Source organism: Calypte anna, chromosome Z, assembly GCF_003957555.1.
Source record: "Calypte anna isolate BGI_N300 chromosome Z, bCalAnn1_v1.p, whole genome shotgun sequence".
In the NCBI taxonomy this organism is placed as follows: domain Eukaryota; kingdom Metazoa; phylum Chordata; class Aves; order Apodiformes; family Trochilidae; genus Calypte; species Calypte anna.
The window spans coordinates 27,916,124-27,933,068 of NC_044274.1; the positions used below are offsets into that span (position 1 = coordinate 27,916,124).

The 16,945-nt window shown below is 41.4% G+C and overlaps 1 protein-coding gene across 1 annotated transcript in view; it reads left to right on the top strand.

Moving 5' to 3' along the window:
• FBXL17 (F-box and leucine rich repeat protein 17) overlaps positions 1 to 16,613 on the top strand; it is a 243,167-nt gene extending 226,554 nt beyond the window's left edge. The window contains exon 9 of the mRNA XM_030466773.1: positions 14,158 to 16,613. Coding sequence (XP_030322633.1) covers positions 14,158 to 14,295 — 138 coding nt within the window. The 3' untranslated portion in view covers positions 14,296 to 16,613. The remainder of the gene's footprint in view (positions 1 to 14,157) is intronic.
• The last annotated feature ends 332 nt before the right edge of the window (positions 16,614 to 16,945 follow it).

Genomic DNA, 16,945 nt, shown 5'->3' on the forward strand with positions numbered 1-16,945 from the left:
TTTTTATCATGGGTAGTTTTACACAGCACCAGGACTACTGACAAGTAGAGGGAGTGCATCTGAGTCAAAAGTGGAAAAGGATTCTAGCGCATGAGCAGGGCTCATTAGTAAGGCTTTGAACTAGGTTCAAAGGGAAAAGTGGATAAAGCCAGGCTCACCAAAGATGATCTTACAGGTGGCATGCCAATGTTAAGGCGATTTAGCTCACGCATCTGCATCAATGAACACACCATGAGCAGTATGCTGCAGGAACTGTAAGCTATTGTGCAGCAGGATATCTACGACTTAGTTGCCATCAGAGAAAGATGTTGAGATGATTCTCATGAGTGGAGTGTTGCAATGGATGGCTATAAGGTCTTTGGAAGGGATAGGCAAGAAAGGAGACATGATGGGATGGCTCTATACATGAGAGAGTGTTTCAGCTGTGTAGATTTCAACAGCTGTGATGAGTTCAAGTGGTTATGGATAATGATAAGTGGGAAAGGCCAACAAGGCAGATATCCTGTTAGGAATCTGATACAGACCACCCAAACAGGAAGGAGAGGCAGATGAAGCATTCTACAAGTGGCTGGCAGAAGTCGAGCTCTTGTCCTCATGAGAGACTTCAGATTACTGGAGTTCTGCTTGAAATACAACACAGCAAGTAGGGAACAGTCTGGGAGGGTCCTGGAGTGTAAGATAACTTCCTAACACAACTGGTAAGTGAGCTGACCAGGGGATGTTCCTCTCTAGAGCTGCTGTTCACAAACAGAGGACTGGTGGGAGGTGTGGTGATCTGTGGAATGACAGAGTTCTCAATTCATGATGAAATAAAGAGGAGGCGCAGCAAAACCTCCACCATGGATGTCTGAGATCTGAAGAAGGATCTGGACAGGCTGCATCAGTGGGCTGAGGTCAGCTGTAGGAGGTTTAGCAAAGGCAAACGCTTGCTCCTCTACTTGGGCTGCAACAACCCCATGCAACACTACAGGCTTGGGGAAGAGTGGCTGGAAACTTGCTTGGCAGAAAAAGACCCAGGGTTGCTGGTTGACACCTGTCTGAATGGGAACCAGGAGTGGCCAAGAAGGCCAGTGGCATCCTGGGTTGTATCAGCACCAGTGCATCAAGCAGGATTAGGGAAGTGCTTGTCACCCTAGTGCTTGTCACCAGTGTACTCAGCACTGGTGAGGCCACACTTTGTGTACTGTGTTCAGTTTTGGGCCCTTTGCTACAAGAAGGCCGCTAAGGTGCTGACGTATGTCCAGAGAAGGGCAGCAAAGCTGATCAGTGGTCTGGTGAATAAGTGTTATAAGGATTATTTGAGTCAACTGGGATTGCTTACTAATGAGAAGAGGAGTCTGAGGGGAGGCCTTGTTGCTTTCTACAGCTACTTGAAAGGAATCTGTAGGGAGGTGGGGGTTGGTCTCTTCTCCCATCTTGATGATCTTAGAGGTCTTTTGCAACCGTAATGATTCTATTATTCTATAATTCATCAGGAAGAAAGTAATCTGAAATAGTATCGCTATATAAATAAGCATTGTCATTATACTACATATGGGTCTTTATTAACTTCAGTTTTTGTAATTAGGAACAAAACAACATACAGTTTAATCATAATTTTGAAGTACTTAAGGTACTTGTAATATTTTTACCTTGAAAATTTTTTACCTCGTTTATATGGATTCTAGAAGTTCATATGATTGAAATGAACAGGATTATCAAACCAACCAGCCAGCCAAACTTAAACACTCCTCCAGAATGGTTTCTCTGATTTATGAGAAAAGTAAACTCTCACAATAAGCAAAGAGAAGTGAGAATCAAAAGTATAATTTATACAACTTTAATATTCAATATTGTGCTGGCAATCACAAGTAGCGATTAGAACAGCAAGCCCTGAAGTGACGGCTCTGCTAGAAATCTATGCAGACTCAGAGATTTGAAATTGATTGTTTTATTTTTTTGAAGCAATCCAGTGACTGTAGCAATTGTGCAGGAACTGGCAATTTGAGACAGTAGCATTTACCTGTGTAAACAATCACAGCAATTAATTTCATCCCTCTAGGGATGAACAACCTTCCTGTTGAGTATTATGCAAAGAACTGTAAAGGGGCTTCAGTCCACAAGCAGCCTTCTCTGAAATTTGCTGCCATTGAGTGTGCATTCAGTTTATTGCACCTCACATGGCAGAAAGTATTGTAGATATTTCTGTTTACCAAGTCCTTCCCCTTTCCAAATATAAGTGGGAAATTAACTGCTGAGACTTAACGCAATTAATTAATTGTTCAATGTCATTATAATAATAGTAAATTTAGACTGTAACTGTCAAATCCATTATTTATGAATCTGAAGTAAAGTACAGTGTTTGCATATATGTGCATGTGTGCTTTTTGTTTAGTTTTTTGGTTTTAATAACAGCATTCATTAAGTCAAAATACGTTCTCCTCAGAAATCATAAGGGACTTTCTTTGGACTATAGTGTATTGTGTGAATATTGGTAGTGCTGTTATTTTATTAAAGTCCTAAACAAAGTTTCTGCCCCTGGGCATAAGGGCAGTCACTGAAACTCTGTGGGATATGTCTGCCTTAGCTGATCAAGTGCAGTTCACACAAAACATTTCCAGAAATCTTTATAATTTTATTATGGCTACAGGCTACAGTTATAATTGGGCCACCTGAGAATATAATTCATTCAACTATTAACAAAAAAAATCAAATGAAGTGCACTTTTTGTAAGACACTGGCTTAAGGGAGAAAACTGCAGCTTAGAGCTAAGAGAAAGAGTATATGAAAATGTGTTTCTTAGCGACTTCAAGCGTGAATGTTCTGGATTTTATTGTTAAAACACTGGAGAAACTGGGACATAAAATGTGCCTGAAATCCATTATTACAGATAGTTGCAGTGACTGGAGTCATTTCTTTGTCCACCACTTACAAATTGACTTTCATGTAATACTACTCTCTGTATACTGAGACAGAAATGCACACAAATTTCAGTACTCCTAGTGCTGCAATACCACTCCCTTAGCAAAAATGTCAATAACAGAGTAAGAAACCCTTTTTGGAACAAAACACTTCGTATTTTTTTGTGTACTATTGGTTCTCTGATAATTAGAATTATGTAGAATTATTATGTAGAAATGCAATTATAATACTTGCCCTGTGCTAACCTGTATTATCAAACATCATCTGTGGTAGCCTTCAAAATTTTTTGGTGTGAATGTTACTTGTCACCTACTAACATTTCCTTGAAATGCTTCAGAAGTAGTAGGTTTCTGAAATCAGGCTAGCATGTATGTAAGTGCTAAGTATTACAGATGCCTTTCTGTGCAGATATTGCAGATGAATCATATTATATCTTTGTTACTGTTTATTAATGACTGGCCTATAAATTTCTCCAGCTGAAGATACCTATCTGTATTGTCTTCAGGAGAGTGCCCATGGTAAAACATAAAACTTGCAGTTCAGGTGATAACTCTATTCTTCCTTTTCAATAGTTCTCTGAATGTCAAAACACAGACATTTTAGTACCTTTAGAATCTAAAGTGCATTCTGAGATTGCCCTTGATACACCTACAGGAGGAGTTTTTGAGATCCTATGGTTTTTGAGAACTGTAGGCAGTTTTACAGTTCTTCTTAGAAGTATAGTAAGTTAGTTCTCTCAGTTAGAACCAAAACTTTTCAGAGCCCCTTTATGTGCCATCTTGTATTCCAATCTAAGACAAATCTCCTGAATATTATATCAAATTGTCACGGTTTAACACTGACCCGGCAATTAAACCGAATAACAGACGCTCTCTTTAATCTCTCTCTCCCCTCGATGAAGAAAGGAGAGAGAATAAGGGAGAGAGACTTATGAGTTGGAAACTAAACTACACAACTTTAATGAAACAGTAATGGTAAATAGGGAAAAATTACTAAATATATACAAATATACAGGAAAATGGAAACCACATTCCTCCCCCCTTTCCTCCAATAACTCTCACGTCACCACCGAGGCTGTAGGGCAGCCCTGGGAAAGTCCAGGCTGGACTCCTGGAGTCGGCAGCAGTCGGGAACCGGAGGCAGGAACACACAGATAGGGGCTGGCACGGATCAGGACCACAGGCAGACGAACGTACAGGATCCTTATAGGATGCCGGGTGAAGGAGGGGAAGCAGGAAATCAGGAAAAGATCTGGAAAAATCTGGCTCGGCCCTCGTGATGCCTCAAATTTATACTGAGTGTGACGTATATGGGATGGAATACTCTGTTTGGTCAGTTCTGGCATCTATCTTGTCTGTTCCTCCCCAAAGGAGGGCTCAGGTGGGGCCTCTGTGTCCTCCTGGACGGTAAAATATTTTCCTCAGAGCTGAGGAAAGCAGTGTCCTTGGCCCTGCATACCAGTCTCTAGCAGTAACTATAAACATCAAGTGTTATCAGTCCTAAAAGCACACACTGTCTGAGAAACTTGCTGTTAATTTCAGAGAGACTACTTACAAGGGACTTAGCTAAAAGCAAAAGTACAGAAACAGAAAACCACCTTTATCCTGGTCCAAACCAGGACATTCCACCCCTTATTCCATACCATTTGCGTCATGCTCCAATCATTACTATCCTTTATCCTTAAACATATCTATACACAAATTACTACTATCTCTCTGTGCTAAAATTCACTAAGTAATTCAGTCTACAATTGCAGAATGTTCATCTATTGTAGCAGATTCTCAAAAGAAGGACCAGTCTTCACAGTTCATGTCCATGGTCCACAAGTTGTAGGTTGCAGATGGTAATTTCAAGGAAGTTACTGGATGTCAGCCGATGAACCTAGTTCTGGTTTCATCACCACAAAATCATCCTGAAAAACACTCATAGAACACTGTTAATTTATGCAACAGTCCACATAACAGTAGTTATGGTGGGATACGAGTTCATGACTCCCAAAGAGTCTATGCATTACTGATTAAGCTAGACAAGCAGAAATTAGGAATTCTCACCTAGTGTTAGATTCCCTTGTGGTACACATTGTACTTCTCCATCTTTCATCATCACCCACCAAGTGTGTCCAGGCCCTTGAGCGAAAGCAACCCCACGAATGGGTTTACCTTTGCCCGAGGCAGGATAAATCCAAACTGTTTTCCCTAGCAGATTCTTCTCATGCACCACAGGCACTTTGTCCCCATCTACTGTGTGTAGAAGATCTGACTGAGCAGGACCAGCTCGATTGATGGAACCCCTGGTATTAACTAACCAGGTAGCTTTTGCCAAGTGCTTGTCCCAATTTTTGAAAGTTCCACCACCCATTGCTTTTAAGGTAGTTTTTAACAGACCATTGTACCTTTCAATTTTACCTGAGGCTGGTGCATGATAGGGGATATGGTATATCCACTCAATACCATGTTCTTTGGCCCAGTTATTTATGAGACTATTTTTGAAATGAGTTCCATTATCTGACTCAATTCTTTCTGGTGTACCATGTCTCCACAAGACTTGTTTCTCTAAGCCCAGAATAGTGTTTCGGGCTGTGGCATGAGGCACAGGATATGTTTCCAGCCATCCTGTACTTGCCTCCACCATTGTAAGCACATAGCGCTTACCCTGGCGAGTTTGAGGCAGTGTGATGTAGTCGACTTGCCAGGCCTCCCCATACCTATATTTTGACCATCTCCCTTCATACCACAGAGGTTTCAACCTTTTAGCTTGCTTAATTGCAGCACATATGTCACAATCGTGGATAACCTGCATAATAGAGTCCAAAGATAAATCCACCCCTCGGTCACGAGCCCATCGATATGTTCCATCCCTGCCTTGATGACCTGAAGCATTGTGAGCCCATTTGGCCAAAAACAGTTCACCTTTATGGTCCCAGTCCAGATCTATTTGGAACACTTGAGCAGCCTCATCTGCTCTTTGGTTGTTTCGATGTTCCTCGGTAGCTCGATATGAAGGTACGTGGGCATCTACGTGACGCACTTTTACATCAAGTTTCTCTAACCTAGTAGCAATGTCTTTCCAAAGTTCAGCAGCCCAGATAGGTTTATCTCTACGTTGCCAGTTGTTTTGCTTCCACTGCTTTAACCAACCCCATAAGGCATTTGCTACCATCCATGAGTCAGTATAGAGATAAAGTCTCGGCCACTTTTCTTGTTCAGCAATGTCCAAAGCCAATTGGATAGCTTTTACCTCTGCAAATTGACTTGATTCACCATCTCCTTCATCTGTTTTTGCAACTAGTCGTGTAGGATTCCATACGGCAGCTTTCCACCTTCGATGGCCTCCTACCAGACGACAGGATCCATCAGTGAAAAGAGCATATTGTTTCTCGTTCTCTGGGAGCTGGTCGTATGGTGGGGCTTCTTCAGCCCGTTTTACCACTTTTCCTGGTGGCATTCCAAAGTGTTTGCCTTCTGGCCAATGTGTTATTGCTTCTACAATTCCTGGACGATTGAGTCTTCCTATCCTAGCTCTCTGTGAGATTAAAGCAATCCATTTACTCCAGGTAGCATCGGTAGCATGATGGGAAGATTCTCTACCTGTGTACATAAAACCCAGTACAGGTAATCGTGGTACTAGGAGGAGCTGTGCTTCAGTACCAATCACTTCTGAAGCAGCTCTGACTCCTTCGTATGCGGCCAGTATCTCTTTCTCAGTGGCTGTGTAGTTGGCTTCGGAGCCTTTGTAGTTTCGACCCCAAAATCCTAGAGGTCGGCCTCGAGTCTCTCCTGGAGCTTTCTGCCAGAGGCTCCATGTAGGACCATCACCTCCATCTCCGGTGTAAAGAATATTTTTGATGTCTGGCCCTGTTCGAATTGGTCCAAGGGCCATTGCCTGCACAATCTCCTGTTTAATATTCTCAAAAGCAGCTTGTTGTTCTGAGCCCCATTTAAAGTCTTTCTTCTTCCGGGTAACCTCATAGAGAGGTTTCACAATCTGATTATAAAGAGGAATATGCATTCTCCAGAAACCAACAGTTCCTAAAAAGGACTGTGTTTCCTTTTTGGTAGTTGGTGGGGCCATAGCTGTTATTTTGTTAATCACGTCCATTGGGATGTGGCGACGTCCATCTTGCCACTTAACTCCCAGAAACTGTATCTCTTGTGCAGGTCCCTTGACCTTGCTTCTTTTAATAGCAAAACCAGCCTCTAGAAGGATTTCAATTATCTTCTTGCCTTTCTCATAGACTTCCTTTGCTGTGTCACCCCACACAATAATGTCATCGATGTATTGTAGATGTTCTGGAGCTCCACCCTTTTCCAAGGTGTCATGGATCAGTCCATGGCAGATGGTAGGACTGTGTTTCCACCCCTGAGGCAGTCGATTCCAAGTGTACTGGACACCTCTCCAGGTGAAGGCAAATTGTGCTCTGCATTCTGGTGCTATAGGAATAGCAAAAAACGCATTAGCAATGTCAATAGTAGCATACCACTTGGCTGCCTTTGACTCCAGCTCATACTGAAGTTCTAGCATGTCCGGCACAGCAGCACTTAGTGGTGGTGTAACCTCATTCAGGGCACGATAGTCCACTGTCAGCCTCCACTCTCCATTAGGCTTTTTCACTGGCCATACAGGACTGTTGAAGGGTGAATGAGTCTTGCTGATTACTCCTTGGCTCTCTAATTGCCGGATCAGCTTGTGAATGGGGACCACAGCATCTCTGTTGACACGATATTGTCTACGATGCACTACTGAAGTAGCAGTTGGCAGACGCTGGTTTGTAGTCCTCAGCAATCCCACTACAAAGGATTTATCTGAAAGGCCAAACAAAGTATGCAGCCATTCTGCATTCTCAGTCTTAATAGCTGCAGTACCAAAGGACCAGCGGTACCCTTTCGGGTCCTCGAAATCACCTCCCTTGAGGTAGTCTATGCCAAGGATGCACGGAGCATCTGGACCAGTCACTATTGGGTGTTTATGCCACTTTATTCCAGTGAGGCTCACATCAGCCTTCACAATAGTCAGTTCTTTAGATCCCCCCGTCACTCCAGAAATAGTGACGGAGTCTGTGCCTTTCTGATTCGATGGCATTAGGGTGCACTGTGCACCAGTGTCCACCAAGGCTTTATACTTTTGTGGCTCTAATGTGCCAGGCCATCGAATCCACACAATCCAATAGATTCGGTTGTCCCTCTCCTCCACCTGGCTGGAGGCAGGGCACCTCTAAGCTTGAGCACATACAGCATTGGCAGTAGGTGCATTACTGGAGCTTGCATCCCCAGTACTCACACCTGATGTGCAGGGATCTTGAGTCACCAGCATATTTGGATTGGGTAGCTCCACACTGGAGACTTGAGCAGCCATCTTTTTAGAAGGACCTCCTTTTGCCTTCGGCTTACTCATCAACTTAATCACTCGGTCCTGTAGGTCAGCAGTAGGTTTCTTGTCCCACTTTGTCATGTCCTCTCCACACTCACACAGGAGTGCCCATAGAATTCCTCTTGGGATATTCTGTTTCCCTCGATTCTGTCTCATAGGAGGGCGTCTCCTCTTAATGGTGGCAATGGGGCGTCCTCCATCTGTCTGAGGAAAAAGGGGTGAATGCAGTTTCTCAGATGCTCTCTTGATAGCTGAGACCCAGGCCCGATGAGGGGCTGTGACAGCCTCTTCACACTCTCGTGCAGTTTTAATCACATCACCCACAGTTGTATCCACTTCTGCAGGAACCCATAGCAGTACTGATAGAGTATGGTTAAAAGGTGATGGTGCAGCATGCACAAACCTTTGCAACATAGGTTTAGGACATGGTACGTGATAAGGGTCTTCAATGTCATCATCATTATAGATTACTTCTCGTACAGCCAATTCTTCCAGATACCTGATAGCTTTTCCGAGTGTGGCTGCTTTGACCTGTGGGCAATCTATTGCCTCTTTATAGGGATATCTCTCCCTGACAGCTGACAAGAGTCGTTTCCACAGGCTAGTAGTTCCAGCCTTTTCCCCAAATGCCCGATCAATAGCTGCATCTTTGGCTACAGGGCCCAACTGCCTAGCTTCCTTCTGAGTTAATGTTATGGTAGCAGCCCCATCATTCCAGCATCGGAATAACCAAGAGAGAAGTGGTTCACCTGTAAAACGGCTGTAGTCTTTTCTCAGAGTACGCAAGTCTCTCATGGAATAGGGCTGAGCAGATTCTGAGTCTGAGTCCTCATCTGACTCTGCACTAGCTGCTCTACAACGAGAGGCAGTATCCTCTATTTCCTCTATCACCTGGTCATCTTGTTCAGACTTGGAAGGGTTAAGGCTCGCTTCTGATTTCCATTGTTTTCCTTTTCTCTTAGTTACAGGGTTAACAAGTAACTGTGTGGGCTGAGGGGGAGAGGCTGAGGCATCTGCAGCAGTGGCGGCAGCAGGGCTTGCTTTCTGAGCAGCAGCAGTGTCTGTGGGAGTAGACACAGCAACTGGAGCTGTAGCAGAAACACTGGCAATGCTTGCCGACCTTATCTGAGTTGTGCCCTTGCGTGAGGGGGGGCGAGAAGCGGCTGCAGAGGCAGGAGTGGGGGTGCTCTCTTTACGAGGCAAGCTCGTTCCCCTAGTTGTAGTTGTCTTACTCCTCACCAATATATGGTAGCACATGAACACCTGAACACCAAAAATCAGGAGGCACAAACCTATAACAATCATAATGCCATTTAGACAAGAATCCACTGAACTCGGCCCAAGGGTGGTATGTTTCCTCAAAAGAACTCTGAAAACATGATTACGAACAAAGTTCTTAATCCTTCTATGAAACATCACTGCACCATACACCATGATATACATCAATATTGAGGACCATATTGCAACGATGGTCCTTAAGCGTCTCTTACGATAGGAAAGCCACATATTAGCACTCATTCCAGCTGCAAAACCACACATCACATTCCCTAAATTCCAAAGGTACGGCATGATTGGTTTAATCTCCAACCCTGTGAAATTTTCAAAGAACAAGGTCTGATTCCAGCTCAGGAAAGCCATTCTTTCACTGGAGTTGGAATTCAAACTGTTCAGGCAATTTAGTCAAAATTTAAACTGGACTCGAGCCAATTAGCTCGAGCCCCACGTTGGGCGCCAATAAATCTGTCACGGTTTAACACTGACCCGGCAATTAAACCGAATAACAGACGCTCTCTTTAATCTCTCTCTCCCCTCGATGAAGAAAGGAGAGAGAATAAGGGAGAGAGACTTATGAGTTGGAAACTAAACTACACAACTTTAATGAAACAGTAATGGTAAATAGGGAAAAATTACTAAATATATACAAATATACAGGAAAATGGAAACCACATTCCTCCCCCCTTTCCCCCAATAACTCTCACGTCACCACCGAGGCTGTAGGGCAGCCCTGGGAAAGTCCAGGCTGGACTCCTGGAGTCGGCAGCAGTCGGGAACCGGAGGCAGGAACACACAGATAGGGGCTGGCACGGATCAGGACCACAGGCAGACGAACGTACAGGATCCTTATAGGATGCCGGGTGAAGGAGGGGAAGCAGGAAATCAGGAAAAGATCTGGAAAAATCTGGCTCGGCCCTCGTGATGCCTCAAATTTATACTGAGTGTGACGTATATGGGATGGAATACTCTGTTTGGTCAGTTCTGGCATCTATCTTGTCTGTTCCTCCCCAAAGGAGGGCTCAGGTGGGGCCTCTGTGTCCTCCTGGACGGTAAAATATTTTCCTCAGAGCTGAGGAAAGCAGTGTCCTTGGCCCTGCATACCAGTCTCTAGCAGTAACTATAAACATCAAGTGTTATCAGTCCTAAAAGCACACACTGTCTGAGAAACTTGCTGTTAATTTCAGAGAGACTACTTACAAGGGACTTAGCTAAAAGCAAAAGTACAGAAACAGAAAACCACCTTTATCCTGGTCCAAACCAGGACACAAATGAAAGCAAATTAACTAAAAGTAGGAACATCCTGTTTAGCATAAGTCTTTAAACCTTTGTTTCAGAGAATCATACAATATTTTGGGTTGGAAGGGACCTTTAAAGGTCATCTAGACCAATCATACTACAATGAGTGGGAACATCTTCAACTAGATGTTCAACTTGTCCAGCCTGACCTTGGATGTTTCCAGGAATGGGGCATCTACCACCTCTCAGGGCAACCTTTTCCAGTGTTTCACCACCCTCATTGTAAAAAAATTTTTCTTATATCTGAATCAATCATTTGTATTTAAAACCTCTTTAAACATGTCCTGTTGCAACAAGCCCTACAAAACTTTGTCACCATTTTGTTTTTGAGCTTTCTTTAAGTACTGAAAGGCCACAATAATGTCTTCCCAGGGTATCTCTTCTTCCAGCTATACAGTTCCAGCTCTCTCAGCCTTTCCTCATAGGAGAGGTATTCCATCCCTCTGATCATCTTTTGTGGCCTTTCTCTGAGAACTAGGTGGAGTCTCATGAGGGCAGAGAAAAAAGTGAAGAATCACCACCCTTGACCTGCTCGTCATGCTTTTTTCAATGCAGCCCAGGAGACACTGGATTTCTGAACTACAAGGACACATTGTCAGCTACTGTCCAGTTTTTCACCAGCCAATACCCCCAAGTCCTTCTCCTCTCAGCTGTTCTCAATCCCTTCATTCCCCAGCCTGTATTGATGTTGGGAGTTGTCCCAGTCAATGTGCAGGACCTTACACTTGACCTTTTAAACCTCATGAACTCGACATGGACCCACTTCTTGCGCATGTCCTGGTCCCTCTGGGTAGCAGTGTGTCTCACAGGCACATCAACCACACCACTCAGCTTGGTGCCATCTGCAAACTTGCTGAGGGTGCACTCTGTCTCACTGTCTGTGTCACTGATGGAGATATTGAACAGTATCAGTCCCAGTATGGATCCCTGAGAGACACTGATCACCACCTGGTCATTAAGCTGTTGACCGGTACTCTCTGAATGCAGCCGTCCAACCCATTCAACATGAGCCAGAATTGTGCACTTGCAGCCTAAAAAGCCATCTGTCTCCTTACAGACCTTAGAGCAGACTTTCTGTACCTGAAGGGGGACATGCCATTTTGGTTGTTGGCTTTGTAGTAAATACATTAGCATACAAATAACTAGACTGTAGCTTCTGTAAATGTGTTCACTCTTGAGTCAGAAATTGTGACATGGAGATGATGCCTGCCAGGACATGAAGATCATTACCTTCCTTTCTGTGTTTGAACATCATCTTTGTAACAAATTTGTCTTAGCAGGTGTTCTCTTTAACAGAAAATCTGTTTCTGATACTGGCTCTAAAGCCACAATATCACTGCTATTCTAACAAATAAAACACAACAGGTATGGGCCAAATAATAATACCCTCTCTCTGCTGGTAATATTTGCAGATATCTAGTAGAGTAAAAGAGAAAGAGCAAAGTGATCAGCTCTCTGTGCTAAGAACCTTCACTGTGGACAAGTTAACCATTTTGTTTGTGGTAGTATCATAGATTCTGCCATGGCTCTCTTCACCAAAAATTTAAAGAAGAGGCATTTGACTAATTTGAGTATTTTTGAATAGACAAAAAAAAGTACCGAGTACTGCAAGTAGGGAATTCTTCCCTTCCAAGCAGTATGAAAGTATGTATTTAGCTATAAATATCAGGTATTTTTGAGGACTTGTGCAATCTCTGATTTAATTTTGATTTATTAAAAGTCACTTCTTGTTTTTCAGCACTGGAAGATGTTAGTATAATGTAGTAACTTGCTAAAAGACTACAGTTAGTGCTATAAAGTAAAGTTAAACCAATTTTCTCTCCAAGACAGCCTCAGCTAGGTGAAACTTCCAATGAAGATTGAGTATTTCTATTATCAAAGTAGAAAAACTGGATATTAAACCTTTCATTTATCCTTGTCATTCGGTGCAATCACTGTTCAGAAGGAACACTCCTGGTTATCTTCTAAGGACAAAAATATTATTAGATACTGGGGTCACTGTGCTTTAATATATTATTCCCAGGATGGATCTTTGTAATGGAAGTAAACATTTTATTCTAGTTTTTAACTTTTGGCCTTCAAAGTGAAACATTATGGGGGAAAAAGCAAGTCATTACATCAGTTGTACCTCCTAGGTGGTTCTGTATTTAAATATGTTGATGCATTTTAATTTGCCCAAGTGTTCAGCAAAGATTTCTAAGAGAGCTCTTTAGAAGTTACGATTCTTGGTTAATCTTTTATTTGTCAAAAGCTTGAAGAAAGCTGTCTGCTTATATGATATGAACTGCAATATTCTTAACAATAATTGACAGATTAATCCTCTCACAATGCTACAATTGTAAAGGTGTTAGGTTTAGCTAGGCTTCCCTGATTGGCTTGTCTAATCAACAATGAAGGCACTACCTTTGATATCTGAGATTTAGGAGGGACATCCCAGATCTGATAAGCCTGCATATTTTAATTATTGATCCCACCATTTCTGCCCCAAACCCCTTTGTGCAGTGTTAGCCTCACACCAAAAGGCTAAATAAAAAGTTCTGCCTCTGGCCTTTGGAAAAGTTTACTTATATTTGTAATTGGCAAATTGATCTATCTCCAGTATAGAATAGTCTGTATTCTCATAGGTACTCATGTTATCTCATATTTTTACTTACAACAACATTGGTAGCTACCATACAGAGCAAGTTTGTTTCACTAAAGTTAATTGTGGAATTACTGCATAGTATGTCTAAAAGTATCATAACTGTGCCATAATTTAATTAATAGATCTACTATTTTTTTCTTTTCCAACGCCAGTAATATCTTACATTTCAAACCTATGTCTCCTTGAGCGAGTTTGAATAAATATGTTTCTATTTCAATATAGAAATCTGTTGCTGCAGGCAGTACTTTGTTAAATAGGATGGCTTTTGTTTGACTAATTAGGCTTGGTGCTCTCTGAGTGGCCAGCATCGTCAAGCATGGAACAAAAAAGCTTAATAGATTGTTAAATATCATTGCTGTATACTAAACAATGCTGTTTGCGAACAGAGACTATTTTTCCTTTCTGTTTCAGTCACATGTAATCAAACAATTTACTAGAATGCTGTGTAAAACTTCTCCCTTTACAATGATATCAAGGTGTGTTTGCTTTTTTTTAATTCTAATAGAACGTTACATTCTGTGTAATTGTTTTGTGATAAACTCACCCAAACCTGTAGTACTAACGAAGAGCCCAATCCTGCAAGTATTCTTGAGTTTAATAATTCATTTAGCTTGCATAATATTGCACTTTTTCATGACATTTTGCACATCACACATTCTTTCATTTGATTGCAGGTGAATGAAGCTACCGTGGAGCAGCTAGTGCAGCAGTACCCGCATATAACCTTCAGTACTGTACTACAGGACTGCAAGAGGACACTGGAACGAGCTTATCAAATGGGCTGGACACCCAATGTGTCTACTGCCTCCTAACCTGCTATGCCATGTCTAGCACAACTGGTTACTCCCAACTGGCCATTGGACACTGCTAGTGTCAACTCCCAACCAGGAAAATTGGCGTCAACCAGCAGGTGGTGCTCATTCAGCACCGTGAAGAGAACCTCGTGGAGCAGTCAGGTCTGCTCATGGGGCTCTGGTTTTTGCACAGAAACTGTGTATATATAGGGGAGCTGAAATGTATGTCACGGAGTTTGTAATATGAAAAATTAACAACAAGATAACAGCAACTCAGTCAAACGTGAGAAATAAAAAATTAACAATGTGATAAAGGTGATTCACACAAACATAGTATAAACAGCTTACTTCGGGTAGCAGGCCTAAATATCAATTTTTAAAACTTTTTTTTAAAATTTTAAGAAGTAATGGTTGGTTTACACTTGCATTTTTTTAATGTGACTTCTAAAAACTGTTCTGATGGTTTTTAAATTGCATTTGTTTAAACAGTACTTTTAGTAAACGTCCCAAGAGGTGCCCTTATCTCATTGTTAACTTTTTTGTTACAAATTGTGTGGCATACACTTGAACTCCCCTGTAGCCCCATGAGCAGATCTGCCTGGTCCCTGAGGTTCACTGACCTGAACAAGTGATGGCTGGTCAGCAGCCAGTCATCCCAACACTGAGTTGGTGGTGTAGAGGTGTCCAGTTGCCAGTTGGTAGCAGTAAGCTGGCAGGGCCCAGTTGACCCTTGCCTTCCCCCCCCCTACATCCCCTACCACCATGACAGTTCCACTCTGCTGCATTCAGAAGATATAAAGGGGATTGCAGAGGGTTCACAACTTTTCATATGATGCAATATAATTGTGAGTTTACAGAGGTTACAGTAAAATGGCAAAAGCTGTACACTGATTTTAATGTACTGTACAACTAAGTGCTAATATTGAAGCAGATCTTTAGAAATGCATTGTATTTTTGTTTGCATAAAATATAATAGCCTTGGGCAGATTTCTTGAAGGGGATTCCTACTAGTTCTTGGAATAGTTCAAGTTATAAAAAATTTTAAGCTTGTTTTCCTCTGTTTACTTTATTTTGCCTTGGTCACATGTGTTCTTTGATTTGTAAATGAAAACTCAGTGCAGATGATCACCAGAGGCCTGTGTTGAAACTGGGAGATAGTACTTATCATTTACTGAAGCTGCCCCAGGAGTTTTAAAATGCACAGTAATAAAAAAAGCTACAAAGAATTGTCATTTTCTTATACACATTTTGATAATTATACATGTCGTTGTATTAAACAGAAATTTTAGTAAATTAAGATGACAGAATGGATATTTAATGACAATCTTACTTTTTCTTCTATCACTCAGCAGAATTGCTATCTTCTTTCATTCTGTTTTATTTAAATAGGAGATGCTGTAGAGATTTCCAAGCCTTTCCACTTTGCCTTTTTAATAGTGAGTTAACAGTTCTTAACCTAACACTATAACCAGCTCCTTCTTCATAGAAGTCAAATAGTAACTGGATACATCAACTATCAGAAATAAATTAACATACGGTGTTTAAATATTTAATGGTTAAGTTAATTTGTCTCCTCTGACTACACCGTTATGTTGCTAAATTGGGAATTCAGATGAATGGGTATAAGCCAATAACAGGATTCCTCTCATTTCCTATGTGATTTTTATTTTACAACAGATCTTACAGTGCAAAGAATGCTTACCTTGAGAAGGCCAGCTACACATGAATCCCATCATAGGTATCATTTTGTAGGATAAGATGATTCATAATGCAGTGTATGCCAGAAAATACCCAGAGTAAATACACAGACCAATTAATTTTCTGTTTGCCACATTGCATTCTAAGGAGTTAAATTTGACATGGGGATACTGAAAACACAGACATTGCATCTTCAATTCGAAGTTGCAGTAACTTTTGGAGTATTACCATTTGTTTAAGAATGTTTTCAGGTGTGTAACACTGGACATTTGTTTTACAAAGGCTACCAAACTTTAAAGTATGAAATGCTGAAGTTTCAGATGAAGAGTTGCCATTACTGTCAAAATGTTTTGCTAATCCAGAAGGTCTAATGCAGCATAACCTAGAGGCTTGTCTAGTGTGGCCATATAACCCTGTAAAAATGTTTGTTGATTTCCATATCATAATTTGATACAACAGAAACATTAGCGTACAGTAATTCCAGTGATGGTGTTGAATGTTTTCTTATTAGACTTCTCAAATGGGGATGAACTAATTTCTCTGCAGAAAATATATTATAAAGGTTTTGCTTTAAATAAGTGGAAATACATGTGAACAAAATGGCAACAATATTTTCAGAATAAAGCCAGTGGATTATATTGCAGATATAGAACAGAATCTTAGTCATTTTTCATTTAATGTCTTTTTATGAGTGCATTAAAACTATTCACAAAATTTGTAAGTTTCTATTTTTTCGTGAAACCTTTGATCTTGCATCTTTAATAAAACAAAGAAGAAAAATGTGATGTATTCTGTTTATCTGTGCTCCTAAGCGTACTTAGGCTGTGCTAACAGAAAGACAGAAATACCAATTCTTGAATATGCAGAACTCACCTGAGCCTGGACCTGAGCAAACTGATCCAAGATGGCCCTGTTTTGTGTGACCAGAATTCAACTAGATGATCTACAGAGGTCTTTTTCAATCTAAAGT